Source organism: Fusarium odoratissimum, assembly GCF_000260195.1.
Source record: "Fusarium odoratissimum NRRL 54006 unplaced genomic scaffold supercont1.10, whole genome shotgun sequence".
NCBI lineage: Eukaryota > Fungi > Ascomycota > Sordariomycetes > Hypocreales > Nectriaceae > Fusarium > Fusarium odoratissimum.
In genome coordinates this window covers 1111451-1127841 of record NW_022158696.1, presented here as the reverse complement: position 1 = coordinate 1127841, position 16391 = coordinate 1111451, and the positions used below count along the sequence as shown (strand labels likewise).

General features: G+C 48.2%; 5 protein-coding genes across 9 annotated transcripts; 4 read left to right on the top strand and 1 right to left on the bottom strand.

The window, feature by feature from the left end:
- Positions 1-173: 173 nt before the first annotated feature.
- FOIG_07294 (uncharacterized protein) lies at positions 174-1439 on the top strand (the record flags this gene model as incomplete). 2 transcript variants are annotated; one of them, XM_031206793.1, is made up of 3 exons in its annotated part: positions 174-659; positions 709-741; positions 820-1439. In XM_031206793.1, 3 exons carry the CDS (start codon positions 174-176, stop codon positions 1345-1347), a joined length of 1047 nt encoding a protein of 348 aa, XP_031063912.1. In that variant the 3' UTR covers positions 1348-1439. The 2 variants fall into 2 exon arrangements, with proteins under 2 accessions (XP_031063912.1, XP_031063913.1); XM_031206794.1 differs by lacking the exon at positions 709-741.
- A 980-nt stretch (positions 1440-2419) lies between these two features.
- FOIG_07293 (uncharacterized protein) lies at positions 2420-4266 on the top strand (the record flags this gene model as incomplete). Its single annotated transcript, XM_031206792.1, has 3 exons — positions 2420-2584; positions 2629-2838; positions 2891-4266. The coding sequence occupies 3 exons, from the start codon at positions 2420-2422 to the stop codon at positions 3986-3988; spliced, it is 1473 nt and encodes a 490-aa protein (XP_031063911.1). The 3' UTR covers positions 3989-4266.
- Positions 4157-7520, bottom strand: FOIG_07292 (uncharacterized protein). 4 transcript variants are annotated; one of them, XM_031206790.1, is made up of 4 exons: positions 6417-7520; positions 5225-6364; positions 5081-5147; positions 4158-5022 (listed from the first exon to the last, which is right to left on the bottom strand). In XM_031206790.1, exons 1-2 carry the CDS (start codon positions 6680-6682, stop codon positions 5806-5808), a joined length of 825 nt encoding a protein of 274 aa, XP_031063909.1. In that variant the 5' UTR covers positions 6683-7520; the 3' UTR covers positions 4158-5022; positions 5081-5147; positions 5225-5805. The 4 variants fall into 4 exon arrangements, with proteins under 4 accessions (XP_031063910.1, XP_031063909.1, XP_031063908.1 ...); XM_031206791.1 differs by lacking the exon at positions 5081-5147 and having other exon boundaries at positions 4157-5019; XM_031206789.1 differs by having other exon boundaries at positions 5081-6364.
- A 270-nt stretch (positions 7521-7790) lies between these two features.
- FOIG_07291 (uncharacterized protein) lies at positions 7791-10283 on the top strand. The gene is made up of 2 exons (XM_031206787.1): positions 7791-7938; positions 7999-10283. The coding sequence occupies exon 2, from the start codon at positions 8638-8640 to the stop codon at positions 9970-9972; it is 1335 nt and encodes a 444-aa protein (XP_031063906.1). The 5' UTR covers positions 7791-7938; positions 7999-8637; the 3' UTR covers positions 9973-10283.
- A 1505-nt stretch (positions 10284-11788) lies between these two features.
- Positions 11789-15384, top strand: FOIG_07290 (uncharacterized protein). Its single transcript, XM_031206786.1, has one exon. It carries the CDS (start codon positions 12346-12348, stop codon positions 14956-14958), a length of 2613 nt encoding a protein of 870 aa, XP_031063905.1. The 5' UTR covers positions 11789-12345; the 3' UTR covers positions 14959-15384.
- The last annotated feature ends 1007 nt before the right edge of the window (positions 15385-16391 follow it).

Below are 16391 nucleotides of genomic sequence, written 5' to 3'. Positions count from 1 at the left end.
GACTGTCTCTACCAATACCAACCCTGACTTAGTTCATCCCCGGGTGAAGAATTAGTCTCCTTCGCCTTCTCATCAAGTCAAAAATAACCCTTCTCTTCAATACATTATCAAAAGGCCTCGTGTTTATCGCTGGGCTTAAACTTCATCCCAACACCATCTCAGCTCTCAAGATTATGAATCGACCAAGTTCTATGGATCTTTCTCAACCTTCCTCCAACAACCACTCTCATGTGGTTGGCGGTAACGGTTATCCCGTTCAAGTGTCTTATGGAGGCTGGCAGCAGAACACTCAAGTCTCCCAGCTTTCTGCCCCACGAGGCATGACATCTGGCAACTGGAGAGGTTCTCAGCCATCTGCAAACCCCATGAACAGCACCGTCCCCGGTACTAAGCACTCGCTTATGAGTTCTCCAACTCATCCCTCTCCTTCCAACAGCGACGGCGGGCCTGTGAGCATCTCTGATTGCCTCAACGGTTATGCGTACTGTGTGAAGCGACCTGACGGGCTGTACACAAGACTGATTCCGGCAGACATGGTCCCAACCCTCATCGAGCTGCCTGCTACCCAGACAAGCGCCCAAGGAATGGTACTACTTCCGGACTTGCACATGCAGCCACCGCAAGGGGTTCCTGGGATGAATCAGCCTGTCACATTCAAGGTACGTGAATTAAACATGGCACACACAGTAAACGATGCTGAGTGTATAGGCTCCAAGTGGCCCAGCATCTGATATCCTCCAGGTAATCAGCCTCTGGCAGTATTTCGTTATCTCCCTTGTGCTTGTGCTTTCCTGGTGCAAGACTAACGTCGTTTTATAGACCAGGATTGATCGTATTGTTGCAACATCACCCACTCAGCAACGCAGAACCAAGATCTATTGTGACAAATGGATCCACGACGGCACTTGCGCCTTTACTCAGCAGGGCTGCAAATACAAACATGAGATGCCCTTCGACAAGGCTACGCAGCAATCTCTGGGTCTGTTTCATGGGTTCCCCAAGTGGTGGCGAGACCACCAGGAAGAGCTTCAGAAGCACCGCAATCGAGACTTGCCGGCCAGTAGCAACCAAGCCATCCTTCAGCCTGGCTGGCGAGATGATGACAACGAGGATGTCCCTCGGACCGCGACAGTCCTGTCTCCCATTGGCCCGGAGAGAAATAAGAAATCAAGCAAGGGAAATCGCCTCTCTCAGACTCGCGAGGGGATGCCTACTGCTCCGGCATCCGAGAAGCACTCACTAACAGGGTCAGAGACTGAATGGTTCATGGCTTCGCCAGCAATCCAGGGCTGGAACGGATCTTCGCCTCGCCGCTCTTCCGTCTCAGCTGGTCATTATATTCGCTAGTAACTGTGTGTTAGGCAAACTAACTACCTATACGAAAACAAAGAAAAAGGAACACGCCGATTAGACTTTCGACAAGATTCAATGTATTAGAATGACAAGCAATGGGAATGACTCCTTTGTTTTTATGAACCTGCTGGAAATTTGTTGATGTACATGGTTCATTCCCCAAGGCTGTTCGATTGATGTGTTGTCCAGCAACTTAGATACTACTCTCTTTTCTGTTTGATCATTTCATACTAGATACGAACCCAATCTCCAATATAATCTCCGAAAGGCAATCTCTGGGACGCTGCGTTGCGGCTTGCTTCGTAGATAGCTGAATGATCTCTGGATTCTTTTTTTTTTGGTCATTAGCCAACCATGTTTCCTGAGAAATCACTCCGATGAGGTTACATAGACTTTAGCGAGCTGACCATGCGATTCAGGTCTCAGGCAGGATTTAGTTGAGACGTAAGTTAGATACGTACCTATTGTTACGCTTAAGTTAAAGTTGTGCCTAGCCACGCGATGCTAGTGCTTGTACGATGCCAGGTCTAGTACAGGAGTTTTGCGCATGTGGGCCAGAACAGCATGTAGGAGGCACATAAGCGACGTCTAGACCAAGCTCTATTCCTGTAAAGGTCCCGTCGATTCTCATGCTTGTCTGGCGAACAAAATTTTGAAAAACAGACTGTAAGACAAATAAATGAAGCCATCCCCAACCCACCACCTACTAGTCTAGAGTAAACCTTTGGTGGTGGAGGGGCAGCTCCTTATCGAGATCCGCTTGACGATAAGCTCCTTCGGCTAATTCCCGGACCTACAACGTCACCACCCCTCCAATGCTAGAGCTGTGCTCATGAGTGTTGCCTGTGAGCTTGGAGAGCAACAACAAACTTCATATCATCTGATTCTTCGTACCTCAATACGGACCGGGAGCTTACAATACAAGTTTCTTCGTCATCACTTTGAGTTTTTGACGAGCATGATAGGGAGATGATCAGTGTAACAGTTTCATCAACTCAAACTCCACACTTCACATAACCAGCCACTACATTGAGAATCAACCTGAGTATTCAGAGCCCAGCTGATAATGGACACCGTTGCGGCCGTTTTAGCTGCCTTCACGCCAACTCAGGCCGCCGCTCATTCCGTCAAGAAGTATGATACTGCTATTCGGGACCATGTCGCAGCTGTGACGTCGCTGTTTGCGAACCAACGGGAAGTCATCAGTGCCAATGCTAGCCAAATCCTACAAGTAAATCTCACAGTATCTTTGTTAATTCTAGCTAACGCTCCCAGAATATTGACCCCTCGATCGACTCTATCACATTTCAAGCCATCCTCCTTCTCTCACTACAAACATTGAACCCCGCACCTGGTAGCGAACGAAGCACACTCTTAGACGAGATCCTCCGATTCCTTCTCAACTTCAACCCTCTCCAGATACGATATGTGGGCTCTGAATTCCGAAGGCTTCTTGAATACATCGCAGCCGGCACGCTGTTTACTGTACGCGCCACCCCTCCATGACATCGCAAGGCGCTAACTATCCTGCAACTAGACAAGTGTTACTGTAGAGGCTTTGGCTGCTGCTATACTGCGACTCGATCCCACGGGAAGCATGTTCACATCTACCCATCTTACAATGATCAAGATCGCTTATTCAACATCCTGGATTGGGCCCGCTCTTAAGGTTCTCGATTGCGATCTTACGTTCTACCCTGGCATGGCGGGCCAGAAGGACGCCAAACTCTTGTGTGATAGTAGTCTGCATCCCGCTTCCTTCATTTCAGTTGACACAGGTCTTACTGGGGATGTGAAGAGCTCTGCCGTCTTGGAGTATAATCACCTTGCGGCGCAATGCTACATGTCACGACGAGACTGGACCAAAGCCTACCGAGCTCTCGAGCGCGTCATTACACACCCATCAAAAGACAAAGGCGTCAGCAAGGTCATGGATGAAGCGTACAAGAGGTGGCTGCTGGTCGGGCTACTTAAGGATGGAAAAGAGCCTAGTATTCCACCATACACTGCCACGATAGCCAAGAATACCTTTTCCACACTAGGAACGCCATACAAGAATATCACCACTCAGTTCACAACCACGAATGCAGCGCAGCTCAAAGCGGACATCGAGGCCAACCGGCAGGTCTGGGAGGAAGACGGTACCTCATCGTTGATTGCAGAGGTAGTGGCGGCGTACCCAAAGTGGCAAATCATCAACCTCCGCGACATTTATGCACGGGTGTCCATTTCCCAAGTGCGTCTCTCGACACTCAGTGCCGAGACAGGCGAAATCCTCGCAGACGACGATGCTACCACACGCTTAGTTCGAGATATGATTGATTCCGGCCTACTAAAAGGCGAGCTACAGCCGGGCAACAATGGCGTGGAGCTCTATCTGCACTTCCACGACGATAATGAGGCGATGACAGAGGCAAAGTTTGCCCAGCAGATTGCCCAGCGTTACCATAACATCGAAAGTCTTGGTAACCAGTACAAGGCAGCCAACGAACGGCTGGGCAATAGCAAGGAGTACGTGAAACACGCTGTTAGGGAGCAGAAGCGGGCAGATAAGGACCCTGCAGATCCTGGAGTGGGCTTCGATTCTCTAATAGAGGATGAGGACCTTATGACCGGCATCACACCAACTGCCTAATTCGATCGTTCAGAAACGGGCATGTTAACACGGCCATAACCTATGGTCACGAGTATGAGCTTATTATTCTGACAAGCAGCCATAGTTCATCGTCTCATCACTGGACGCGACATATTCATTGGTAGTTGGGCAACAATGCTGCTCGCAAGGGTTACGGTAGATGAAGACGCGGCGTATTACTTTAGATTCATTAGATAGTTAATCAAAGAATGACTGGCTGTGGTCAAACACCAATTGATGAGGGTCTCCTACCCCCCGATTTCGTCTTCTGCCCCTGATTATCTCTTCCTCTTTTTGTTCGAATTTCTCAACTTTGAAGGACATGTCTTGAGCTCAATTTACCATTTGTCACTATTGCTCTAATGCCTGGTTCTATTCCTCTTCCATAACTCTGTATTCATGTTTCTTTCTGCGTATCCTGGGCCTATCATGGAGTGTAGGACAAGTGATAAGTATGCCTTCTCTATAATACCACTTCTGGTTGGCCAATTCTCCCATTGATCTCGAGAGTCGTTTCTTCAATATTCCTAGGTATCTTGTCACCCCATGTGCCCTCGCTAGGATGATGGTAGTGGCCGTAATGCATCATCTTGTGCATGGTAAGCTCTTGGTTGTCCTGGAGCTTCAATTTGTCATTGCCTGCCAGTCTTGTACAGAGTCATAGGCTCAGGTCGTGCATCCCTCCTATGTCCCTTCATTGACCGTTCTTGCAATGGTTTGAATGACGTCTTTCGTTCTCATTTTGTGCGCAGTGCCTCGAGAGTGCTTCTCCAATAGTCGCCTCTCGCCCCAGTATCTTCTCTGCCAAAGAATCGGGTTCTTGAACAAGTTTGATCTTGTGGGTGTGAATTTCTCTACGAAAGTGGGCAAGAAGTATTCTGAAGTGAATGCCATCGACACCCCTTTCAAGGATGTCGATACGAGCTCGAGCTTTGAGCATGTCGTATAGTGCTGCTTAGACCGCGTATGACAAGATCACGACCATCAAGACTGAAATATTGGCCAACGGCGTGACAGTCACAATAGACTTTCTTCTGGTTTTGTGAGGCTAGTGGTGATTCTTGCATGAGTAAGTGTGCTAGCAGAACATACAAGAAGTAAAGAACTGTTCTTTCAATGATCGTATCATTAATTCATTATCAGGTGCACGAGACATGATCTTGTGTTTGTCAATCTTTGTGCTGAAATATAATCATCATGATGACTTGAAATCTCGTGGCATTTTAGGTGACGTACAAAGTTCATGAGTTGTTTGCCAGGTTGTAGGAGGCTGAGTGTCTCGGGCTCAAGATAGTGTCAGCAGTTCTCTGAGGCACTCTAATGAGACCATCAAGTATTTAAATGGAGATCCTCACATGATAAAAGGCTTAGTTGGATACAGAAAAGATTATTATGACGCTAAGTTTTCTTCAATATATATTCTATTATTTGAGCCTCAGCGCCGTGGAAGAATGTCGTCTGCGAGGGAAACAACCCAACGCAGTCATTTTGGAAGGCCTATCCCCTGACCTTGCTCGCCCGTCTATACCGTGAAATCCTATGTACTATGCATCCCTTGTACTCAAGTCGAAAAACACCTAAATTGAGTATGCTTTATGCAATTGTTCCCTGCTCTGTGTAATGCAATGAACCAAACAGTCTAAATAAGCGCGCAATCCTGGTTATCGCGCAGGCTTTTGATTTCATGTCTTGGGTCCCAGAACTTCAAGGCGTCTAGTTTCTCGACCATCTTGGAAGTCTGGGCCGAAGGTGTTCTTTCCATACCAAATTTGTTCATCAGCAGGGCCTCGAAGTTGAAGTTAGATCCACATAGCGTCCTATGACGAATGTGATGAAGACCTATGCCCTCTTCGATGACGAAGGTTTGGATGCGCTGCCCTCATCTCTTCTTGGGGACCCTGCGGCTTATCCCTATTAGGTCTACAACAGCAACCCATGGCAGCATGTAGCAGGAATGCCACATCGGTGAAGATAGCAGCCAACCACATGAAGACAAACATCTTGATGCCAATGTTTGCCTTGATATTGAGTTGATCCTGCGCCGTGAGTGCGACCTTAGCAGCAACACTTATGACAGTTGCAATGATAGCTGCGAGCGAAATAAGAATCGCTGTACAGAACGCAAGAACTGTTATAACCAAACTCCACCAACGGGTGCGAATAACGAGGAGGCTTAGCGGAATAAGGACAAAGTCGATGCATATGCCGGCCATGAAACATCCATACATGATTCTAGAGCCTATCTTGAGCAAGTTGAGGACGGTGACGGCCTCAGCAGGGAGTGCAATCTGGGCTCCGGCGAGTAGTTCGCTGACAAGAATCTCGACAGGGTTGAACCAGTACCACTGTTTAGGGTTAGAGCAGTAGGTAACGCCCCTGAGTTGTGCTGTTAGCTATCGTATGCTACATGAGATACTTGGAAACATACTCATCATTGTAACCTTCGCAAAAGTTCCATAGTCCAACCTGGTAGAAATCATGCAGACCTAAACTCCGAGCGACAGAATTAAGCAGTTTCGAATTATCGACCGAGATTGGTATAACTTGAGAAACGTCAAGCTTAAAGAAGTATATGTCGTTCAATGTCGAATTGATATGGGTATTACCGATTATGACGAGAATCAAGAAGGGTATCGACAGAAAGTATAGCGTGCTAGCAGCGAAAGCTGTGTTTCGCCTATGCACGTTCGCCATCGTACCTGGGCACTGCGGTATCGGAGTGAGCTACCAAAGGGCTCTTTCGTTTGTTGGTGATGCCTTCTAATTGCGTGCTGTGCTGCAAAATACCAGTGATGAAACAAATAATGAACAGAACAAGAAAGACGAAAGGAAAGGATAGTCGCGGAGTGGTGTGCGGTTGAATGTCAACACGATCCACAAACAGAACATAAGAAACAAATGGGGTTACGAAAGGCTTCGCAATCCAGAGAACAAAAGAAAGGTAGCGACAGGATAATGAAGAAGGTGCAGTAGAGAAATGCGTTGCGAAGTGGGCCAGCCAAATGATCAACGCCAGCTGTAAGGTACTTGGAGGAGCGAGCAAGGAGCGACCGCTTTCACAGAGATAGTGGAGCAATCGTCATGATGAAGGGAAAATCCCAATTCCAAGGATCTTGCCAGACGACATGGATCCATGCAATCCATGATCGAAGAGGCGCCAAAAGGGTCGTGGGCCCTTCCGAAACCTTGACCTAAAAGGGATAGACGACCTCCATCAGTGGAGAGCTTATGTGCTTTTGGTGGAATGTCCCCTGCAATACAGCCCCCCTGGGGAGCGACAATGCAGCGGCAAAGGGAAGGCTTATGGGGTCCGTGGGTAAGGGGCATCAGAACCTGGGAAAGCTGAGCGAATAGATCTCTATCTGTCTATTGAAGCTGGATGAAGAACCTCGACAGCCGCCCGTATTATGACACACGCAGTTGGTAAAGGCCTAAGTATAGTACATATTGAGTAGCAGGTCAAAAGGAATGGAAACATTTCGAATAGGCGCCCAAGAAAACTTCTTGGATTTACGACTTGCAAGAAAAACATGAGGCGCCATGCCACTATCATAGGTTATTGGTGCTTGGCTTTCGCTTTTGTTTTCTGGTATCCAATCCAATCCATTTCTACTCTAGCCCCAAACTACCGAGCCTCAGGTGAAGAAGAGGAAGTGATGTGCCGCGTTACCGGCTGGGTCTTAGCTGCGGCCCAATATGATGACGCGTTTCAACACCATCCAGCAAAATTTCGTGAACAACAAGCGCTGTGGTAACGATTACGCTCGGATTTTCGGGTATTTGACACTCTCTTAGCGCCACGGAAACAGTCAGAAACTCAACATGACTTCTGCGTCTATTTTAGCGGTAATAACGGCAGGAATTGACAGTGTCAATTGGCCAATGTTGAGCCGCAAAGAGAGTGAGGACTAACTGTTTATTCATAGACACATGTCATTATGTCACAGCGGGTGAGGCCGCATCATCAAATAAAGCACTAACAACCTACTAACCGAAGCCAATTTGTTCAGTATTTTTTTAATTTTTTTGCTCTCATGCCAAGTCGCGACAAAGCAACTATCACACAGTCGTTCTCCTTTTTCCTTGGGTCCTTCATTTTCATCTCTTTTTATTCGTAATCTCGTCTAAGTTTGGGATAGGTACTCTTGACTAGAAAGCCAAGCAAGGCAGTGCAAAAAGGAAGGTTTCCCAACCGCCGCACGTATCACATCCTTCTACTGGTCTCTACAGTGACTACTTGAGGTTTCTCTTGCTACATACGTATCATACCCACCTCATCTCGCCGATCTGTCGTTGTTCGCAAAAGTGGGCTCTCTTGGTACTGGTCTGGTGTTTCTCAAGCAGGGATCAAAGGCAGGACTGCGCAAGTCGTCGCAGATCGCACTAGGTTAGATCTTGTTCTACCTCATCAAGAGCACAACTCACTTTTGTTTCTTCTTTTTCTTCGGCCTGCTTTGCCTACAAGAACTCCCTTGATCTTATACCACTTTAAATCGACGCGGGCCCGGCTGCAATAGGTGGACCTTGAGCTCCAGTTGTAAAGCTTGTTGCGACTAGCGAGCTCCCTCCTATCGCCCTTTCAACTTATCCTGCGCCCTACCAGAGATATTCTCTCCTGTCACAAATTCTTTCAGGATCAGATTCCCGTCATGACGCTCTGGAGCTCAGTACTCGCGGCTCTGGCTTTGACTTCCAGTCATGTAGCAGCCCAGACAGTCGATTTATCAGCGTCTTCAGACCTCACTTTCATTGGAGGCACACGAACACAGAAAATTACACGACAAACCGGTCCTCCCACAGGCGCATATTCTTCCTACGCCTCTAAGATCACACTGCAGGGCTCCAGCGACACCGAATCGGACGAACTCACGAGCACCCTCACAGGCCTTTTCCCCACAGATGCCACAGATAGCACTACCATTACCAGCAACCTGACAGAGACTGGCACAGGAACCGCCACAGCGAATGGTACCTCGACTGCCACCACGAAAGCAAAGCCTACAAACACACAGCCCTGTAACAATTATGTCGAGCTTTGCAAGCGCAAGTACGGCAATATCACGATGGTTGGCTGCCACAACTCACCCTTCGTAAGACCGGGTAACTCTGGTTCTAACCAGGAGCTTGAGGTTGAGACACAACTTAATGATGGCATTCGCTTCCTTCAGGCCCAGATCCAGTTCCCTAGCAACTCATCAGTGCCACACTTTTGCCATTCGACCTGTGATCTTCTTGACGCGGGTCCCATCACCGACTGGCTAACCAGAGTACGAAAGTGGGTTGACGACCACCCATACGATGTTGTCACGATTCTTCTTGGAAATGGAAACTACTCCCACCCCGATCTTTACGTACCGTACATCAGAGAGACCGGCATTTTGAAGTATGTCTACCAAGCGCCTTACCTCCCGATGGCCCTTGAAGACTGGCCCACTCTGGAAGACCTGATCATTCGTGGCAAGCGAGTCATCATGTTCATCGACTACGTGTCGGACCAGAAGAAGTACCCCTGGCTTCTCGATGAGTTCACTCAGATGTGGGAGACTCCTTTTGATCCCCTGGATCGCGACTTTCCCTGCACTGTCCAGCGACCTCCCGACCTGAGCGAGAAATCAGCGAAGAACCGCCTGTACCTCATGAACCACAACCTCAACGCCGAGTTCAACGTCTTTGGTGCCGAAATTCTAGTCCCCGCTGTGGCACTACTCAACGAGACTAATAACGTCACGGGTTATGGCAGCCTGGGTGTTGCGGCCAACAACTGCCGCTCTGACTGGGGTCGGGCTCCCAATATTCTCAACGTGGACTATTACAATTACGGTGGTTTCCCTGGCTCTGTCTTTGAGGTTGCTGCGCAGATGAATAACGTGACATATGACCGTGACAGTTGTTGCGGTACCACGAGCCTAGCTCCACATACATATCAAGCTGCGTCTATGACAGCTTTGCTAGCTGTATTAATGTCAGCGTACCTCATGTTCTAAATGTGAGCATGGGATACATGACCGCATTTCTTACTGGTTCTGTTCGCATAGCAATAGAAGCGTATTGATTTTTGTTTTGCATAGACTGGAAGTTTTGGGATCAAAGACATATGGGCAGGTTCAGTACTCACCACAAACTTATAATTGAGGACGGGGCTCTTGGGAACGTATCAAATTCTCGTTTTCTAAATATAAATTCTTATTTTAGATCAAGTTGATTTACCGTGTAGCTCGCCCTGTTCAACTTTGGAATCGGTCTAAGCCAGCATGAGTATCTACGTCAACTTCGATAGGCATTCTCTTTTTTCCAGATACAATTTCCTTGAAGCATAGTCTCATCTTTCAAGGATAAATTATCTGCTCTTCTGGTGAGATACTGTAAATTCGTTGTGACATTTGAATATTACATTCAAATTTACATTCAAATGTGCCCACCACACACATCAACAGGCAGACAATATGAGTCTTGCACCGGTGTAGCGCACTGTATTCGGTGCACAAAGTCATGCGCGATACTTACATGCGAAGTCAGTTCATAACAAACCTCACGTTCATGTGACAGTGTTTACTAAGCTCCGTACAGGAGAAGAGAACTGTCCATGTAACTGTTTTGATACCAAATCGCAGAATGAGCATATAGGGTATGTGTATATACCCGACATGTATGCCTTAATTTCCGCGAAACAAGTCTTAGGGTTGTCCAGACCTGCAAAAAAAAAAAAAAAAAAAAAAAAAAAAGCGCCCTTTGTACAATAGTTAGTTGATAGATCGATAATCACAAACCGCATGCCAGGATTCCCCCAAATCGACGGAAGAGTGCTGCTGAGTGAAGTGTGTTGTGTTGTTGTTCTTTGCTGAGGTTGAGGGGCTTAACCGGAGGAGGTGTCGACGCCAGAGCCCGTTACAGATACCATTGCGCAAAGACTGGCAGTACGGGACCTACATGGAACATACAGTGATTGGTCGGATCTGTTCTATTTATACCATACCCAGATAAGCGTCGTTGATAAACCAAGGGTCTGCAGACAACCCACCATTCAAGACAACTGGTCATGCATACACTTCTAGTGGCTGGCATCGGTCAGCTCACTACGAGGGGAAAGGACCCAAAAGCCAAGCCTGGCTTGTGAACGAATGCGACAGAGGTAACATGCCGTGAGTAAGACAGGTACCGCAACAGTGGGAGAGCGGATTCACAAAAAGATACATTGTGCAGGGTTGCATTACAGCATTGACGACAAAGCAACTCAGCTGCGCAACATCTGCTGTACATTGAGCGTGAAAAACCTCATCCTCCTTCTCCCCCCTGCCCTCAGTGCTTAAGCACAGACAAGAGGGGGAGGAAAGGGACCCTCTCAGCTTTGCCAAGAAGAACACAAGTATCGTGGAAATTTCCGGGAGCTGATGACAAGGCTGTTTAGCTAGACTCAACCTTGTTGCGCCTCTGAGGCTTGAAGCTGAAGTTGAATGACACCTCGATGTCTTGGACACAGTATCCGGATTTGTGCGATAAAGGCAGTAGGATTGTTTAGGAGAGCCAAGGGCGGAGGCCGCCTATGGTAGGTGTTGATTGGATAGATGATTACCGCAAGGATTTGGATCGAACCGAATCCAAGAGAGAGTGCAGCTATGCATCTAATGTTAGGTCGAAGAACGGAAAACTACTAAGGTACGAAGGACTGCTTTTGCCTCCATGGGCTCATATAAGATAGCCACTTCTGAAGCGCTTAAGTAAGGGTCAATAAGCAACTCAAGAAATAACACTACTTAATTATCGTGTTGTGTTACAGCACATGAGACAGAGGTCGAAGAGGGTTATTACGGCAGTTGGACAAAATATGAGATCTCGCATGGTCTTTCGTGGGGGAAAGACCCAGAAAACAGGTCCAGCCCCAGCCTTATAGAGGTTAATGATCCGCCTGATCCCAACCATGCCCCTCAGAGGCTGGATGGGGAAGCCTAAGGCGTCCCTAGCCAGCGTTAGTTTGACCCATCTAAGGTAGGTAACCATGGATTAGGTACTAATGGAACCTAAGTTAATGGGACGTTCATTACCGTTCATGGCTGAACGGCTGAAGCTGCCCAGCAAGGGGGAGGCTTGTCCATTCCATATATCCTCTCTTCTCATCCCTTCTGCCTTGCGTAGTTCTCGTTTATCTATCGCTCATTCCCTCTCGATAACCGACAAACTATCAGCATCGTCAAATCCTTCGTTGCCTGATCGGCCATCCCTCTTTTTGCGCGTCGTGCCCCGCCCACCATACCGCGAGCGATCGATCCGCACCATAGCTTACTCTTGGAACTGTTACCCCGGGCTGAGAACCATTGTCTAAAGTAACAAACAATACTCAATAATGACAAGAGCCGCGCAATATGGCATACCAAGATGACCGGGCTGAAGAGCCCTTTCGAACTTACGAGCCATATCAACCTGTTGGCTCTGCAACCGCATCGCAAAGGCCCGCAACAAGACAACCACATCTGAGCCATCGCGTCTCTGCCATGACGATATATTCCGACGATAACTCGTACCCTCAGCTTCATGGCCGCGAATCTATGGTGTCTCTCGACTCCTATGCAGGAAACTCGAGCCCCCCCCAACAGGAATATGACGGACATTCGTACGCTGCTGGGTCTGGATGGTCCGCATCATTTGGCTACAATGGAGCGGGGGGATCGTATGCGCCTGTGTCTGCAGCTGGGCCTCCTCCTTCACGGTTTCCATCTAGAGCCAAGCGTGCATACGGCTCATCTCTCGGAAGAACCATTCCAGAGGAAAGCACTGAAGACGAAGCATACGATCTGTCATTGCTCGGTGGTGCAGCGCCCATGGGCCACTCTGGCCGCTATGATCCGATAAAGGAGGATGAGGATGATGTGTCTCCTGGCTTCGACTTGAGCGCCGCGCTAGGGCCAATGACCTCGCACGATGAGGTTTTCGTGAAGAAGCTTCAGGCGCAAGAGGCTAGCGGGATGTTGACAGGAGGCTTGGGCCAAGGGTTTCACGCGGACGTCAAGATGCGCGATGCCGAACTTCTGTCGTCGACCCCATCTGTTCAGAGGAGTCTGTCTCGGTCCTTTTCGCGCCGCAAGCCGCCTGCGCATCTTGGCCGATTTGAGACGATCCGACAAAGAGGACAGGACGAAGCTAATCGGAAAGGAGAAGTCATTGAGGTGATATTAGAGGAGGGACCAGGCGCCGACCTGAGTAGCATCGAGGGACTCAGCACGGTTGCGTCTAATGATTTCCGCCGATCAACTTTCCCGACTAAGGAGGGCAAGACGGAAATATTCTACCCTCAACCGAATTGGAAGCCTCCAACAATGCGATGGCCCTACCTCACATTGCTGATTACAATATCGGTCGGGTTGGCTATTGCGCAGGAATATCTTTTTCAACGATTTCACAAAAAGCCTATAGTAAAATTCCGGTCACCCAAAGATATAGACGCCTTTGTCTATTTTGCAATCAAATTCTTACCGACAGTAGTTGCGGTTACTTTCGGCGTGTTCTGGCAGTTTACGGACTTCGAAGTCCGCCGCCTGGAGGCTTTCTACCAGCTATCCAGACAGCAGGGTGCTCTGGCTTCCAAGTCAATCAATGCCGACTATGTCACAAGCTACAGCTTCTGGCGACCTTTTCGAGCAATCAAGCTTGGCCACTATGCGGTGGCTTTGTCTTCTTTCGCCTCAACACTTGCCGTTTCCCTCGTACCAACCTGTGCAGCTGCGTCGATCATACTCACACCGAGCCGCAAGGAGCGTATGGAAAATCCCAGTGACATGAAGGAGATCTTTGTGGCCTCGGTCTGGTCGCGACTTTTGACGGTTACTTTGGTGTTATGTGCAGCCATGGGATGCGGCTTACTATATGTTTTACAAACTCGACGATCAGGCCTACTCTCCGATGTCAGAGGCATTGCTGGTCTTGCTAGCATGGCTGTAGTGAGCCATGTCCTGATGGACTTCAAAGATATGGACACAGCCAAGCATAAAGACATCCACCAAAAGTTGAAGCGTCGTCGATACATGCTGAGAAATTCTTCGCTTGCACCTTACGATGGCACAAGCACAAAGGTGGAAACGGACAGCGAACAGGATGACGGCGCCCATCTCTCGGAGCACCCGCATCCCCTGATGCTACGTCCAATGGGATGTATCCCTTTCATCATCGGGTTGATCCTCTTTGCAGCATTGATCCCAACCTTTCTCTTCACTCCCGCCCAGATCGTCACAGACAAGGCTGCCTGGGTCGTCACAGCGTTGGCCGTCATCCTCAAGCTATGCTGGGGCGCGATGGAGACATCCGTTCGTATGATGGAGCCTTACTATATCCTTTCAAAGCGACATGCGCACTCAAAGGTTCTTACCCTTGATTACACCGCACTGCCGTTTGCTTATATGCCACTGCGAGCGCTCTTGAACGGCCACTTTCTAGTATTTCTTGTTGGGTTCGGTAGTGTCATGGCTGAATTCCTGACGATCCTTGTAACCAGCCTTGCAACGGTGGATGGGCAAGACTTTATCACAGGATATGGAATAAATAAATACAACAAAGGGAAGTGGAAAGACGACAAGGAGGATGGTGAAATACTCAACTCTGGACAGGAGACGATACGCTCATTCTATATCACCCTCGGCGCCACATTATTTATACTGATCTACATGTTTGTTGTCTCAAACATGGTGTTCTTCCGCCGACGCCATCCTTTCCTGCCGCGTCAGCCCAACACTATTGCGTCAATTCTGGCTTTTATCCACCAGAGCAAGATGCTGTACAACTTTGTGGGAACGTCGAAGCTAAATAACACAGAGATGGCGAAGAAACTTGATGACGGTAAGACGTATGGACTAGGATGGTTTACCGGAAGAGATGGACAGACACACTGCGGAGTGGACCAGGAGGAACTGACTAGTTCATACAAACATGGTGTCGACTATACGACGATGAACAATCCGTGGAATGCACAGTGGGATGTGCTGTAGAACGCGCAATATATGCTATGATTATGGAACCAGATCTGTGTATGGCCATAGTTCGGCAGGCATGCACAGCATTTGGACGGCTCAAGGCTGGAGTTTGGTAAATTAGACGTTGGGCATTGGCGATGAATTCTATGGTTCTGCTTTATCCATTTCTTATCTGAGGCCTACGTCGCTGGAGTTTAAGGATCTCTCGAAACAGAAGCATCAAGACAAAGGCATGGCTTTTGTTAGGAATGCGACGAGCGAAACATGTAATGAGACTCGGATGAAGATGAACCGGAATGGTTACGATTCATATTCTCGTTTAGTGTGATGCTCTTTGGTCTAACACGTGCCGGGCATGAATTTTTGAGGAGATAAACCCGTCGATCATACTTGCTATCTTCGTATCAGAAGGTTTCGAGTTGACGCGTCCATGCTCCATATTAGTAGTTTTTGACGCTTATGTTTGAGAAATGTATCGCCTGTCCAGTAACAAGACCTGTGACATTCCCCAGTGGATTATGCCGGCCTTTCCACGCGTAATGGATCCCCTTCTCTTTAATCTCAATCTCTCTGTCCATGTGTGAAGGCGTTTATTACAGTAGCACATCATTGAAGGCGTTCTGCTATTGGCCTCTGGAATGCGTACCCCTGAATATCGGGGCTGTGAGGGGTCGGAGATCTGGAATGTGAGATATCCAATAGGGAAAGAGAGTAGACGATTCTGGGTTTGATGAGCAGAATTTCCTCTGTGGAATCTGACTACGACGGTGTGGGAACGGTGGACGTTGACTGTCGAAACTCAATTGTTGTTATTGGGCTGAAAATAGAATGGGAGTCACGGCATCGTTGTCGAGTTTGAGATCCATCTGATAATTCTGGTCGGATATTCTCCGAATATAGAGAAGTCGACCCAAGCTAGGTAGACAATTAACAGGAGCGTTGCTCGTCCTTCATTTGCGTGGTGTTCCTTTTAAGGATGCTGGCCGCCAATCTCATCTGCCAATGAGCTTACTCTATGTGAAGCGGAGTTTTAGACGATTTGCTGGTGACAGAAGAACGCGAGTCTTGGCATCATCATTGAGATTGGTTCCATCAAAGTCTATCGATAACTCAAAAGCTGAGCTTGATTTCGACATTTCTTCAGACGAGGTCAGATGGGCGCATGACTCTGGTAGGGGCAAAAATTAACTGTCTCAGTACAGATATTTACCACATTCCCCCACTCGTAATAGTGAGTGCCTTACAGTCATGCAAGATTTTTTCTGTAGACAGACGGAGATGCCGAAAGTACTGTTTCCAAGAAAAACACGATATTAGCCCAAGAACAACCAAGACAGGACGCGACATCACTTGAGTACACAGCCTCTTCACGCCTGACTATCACAATTCGCCCACCATTGCTGTCACTGTGCTTTTCTGAAATCGGTGCGCCTTGAAAGGCCTGAGAC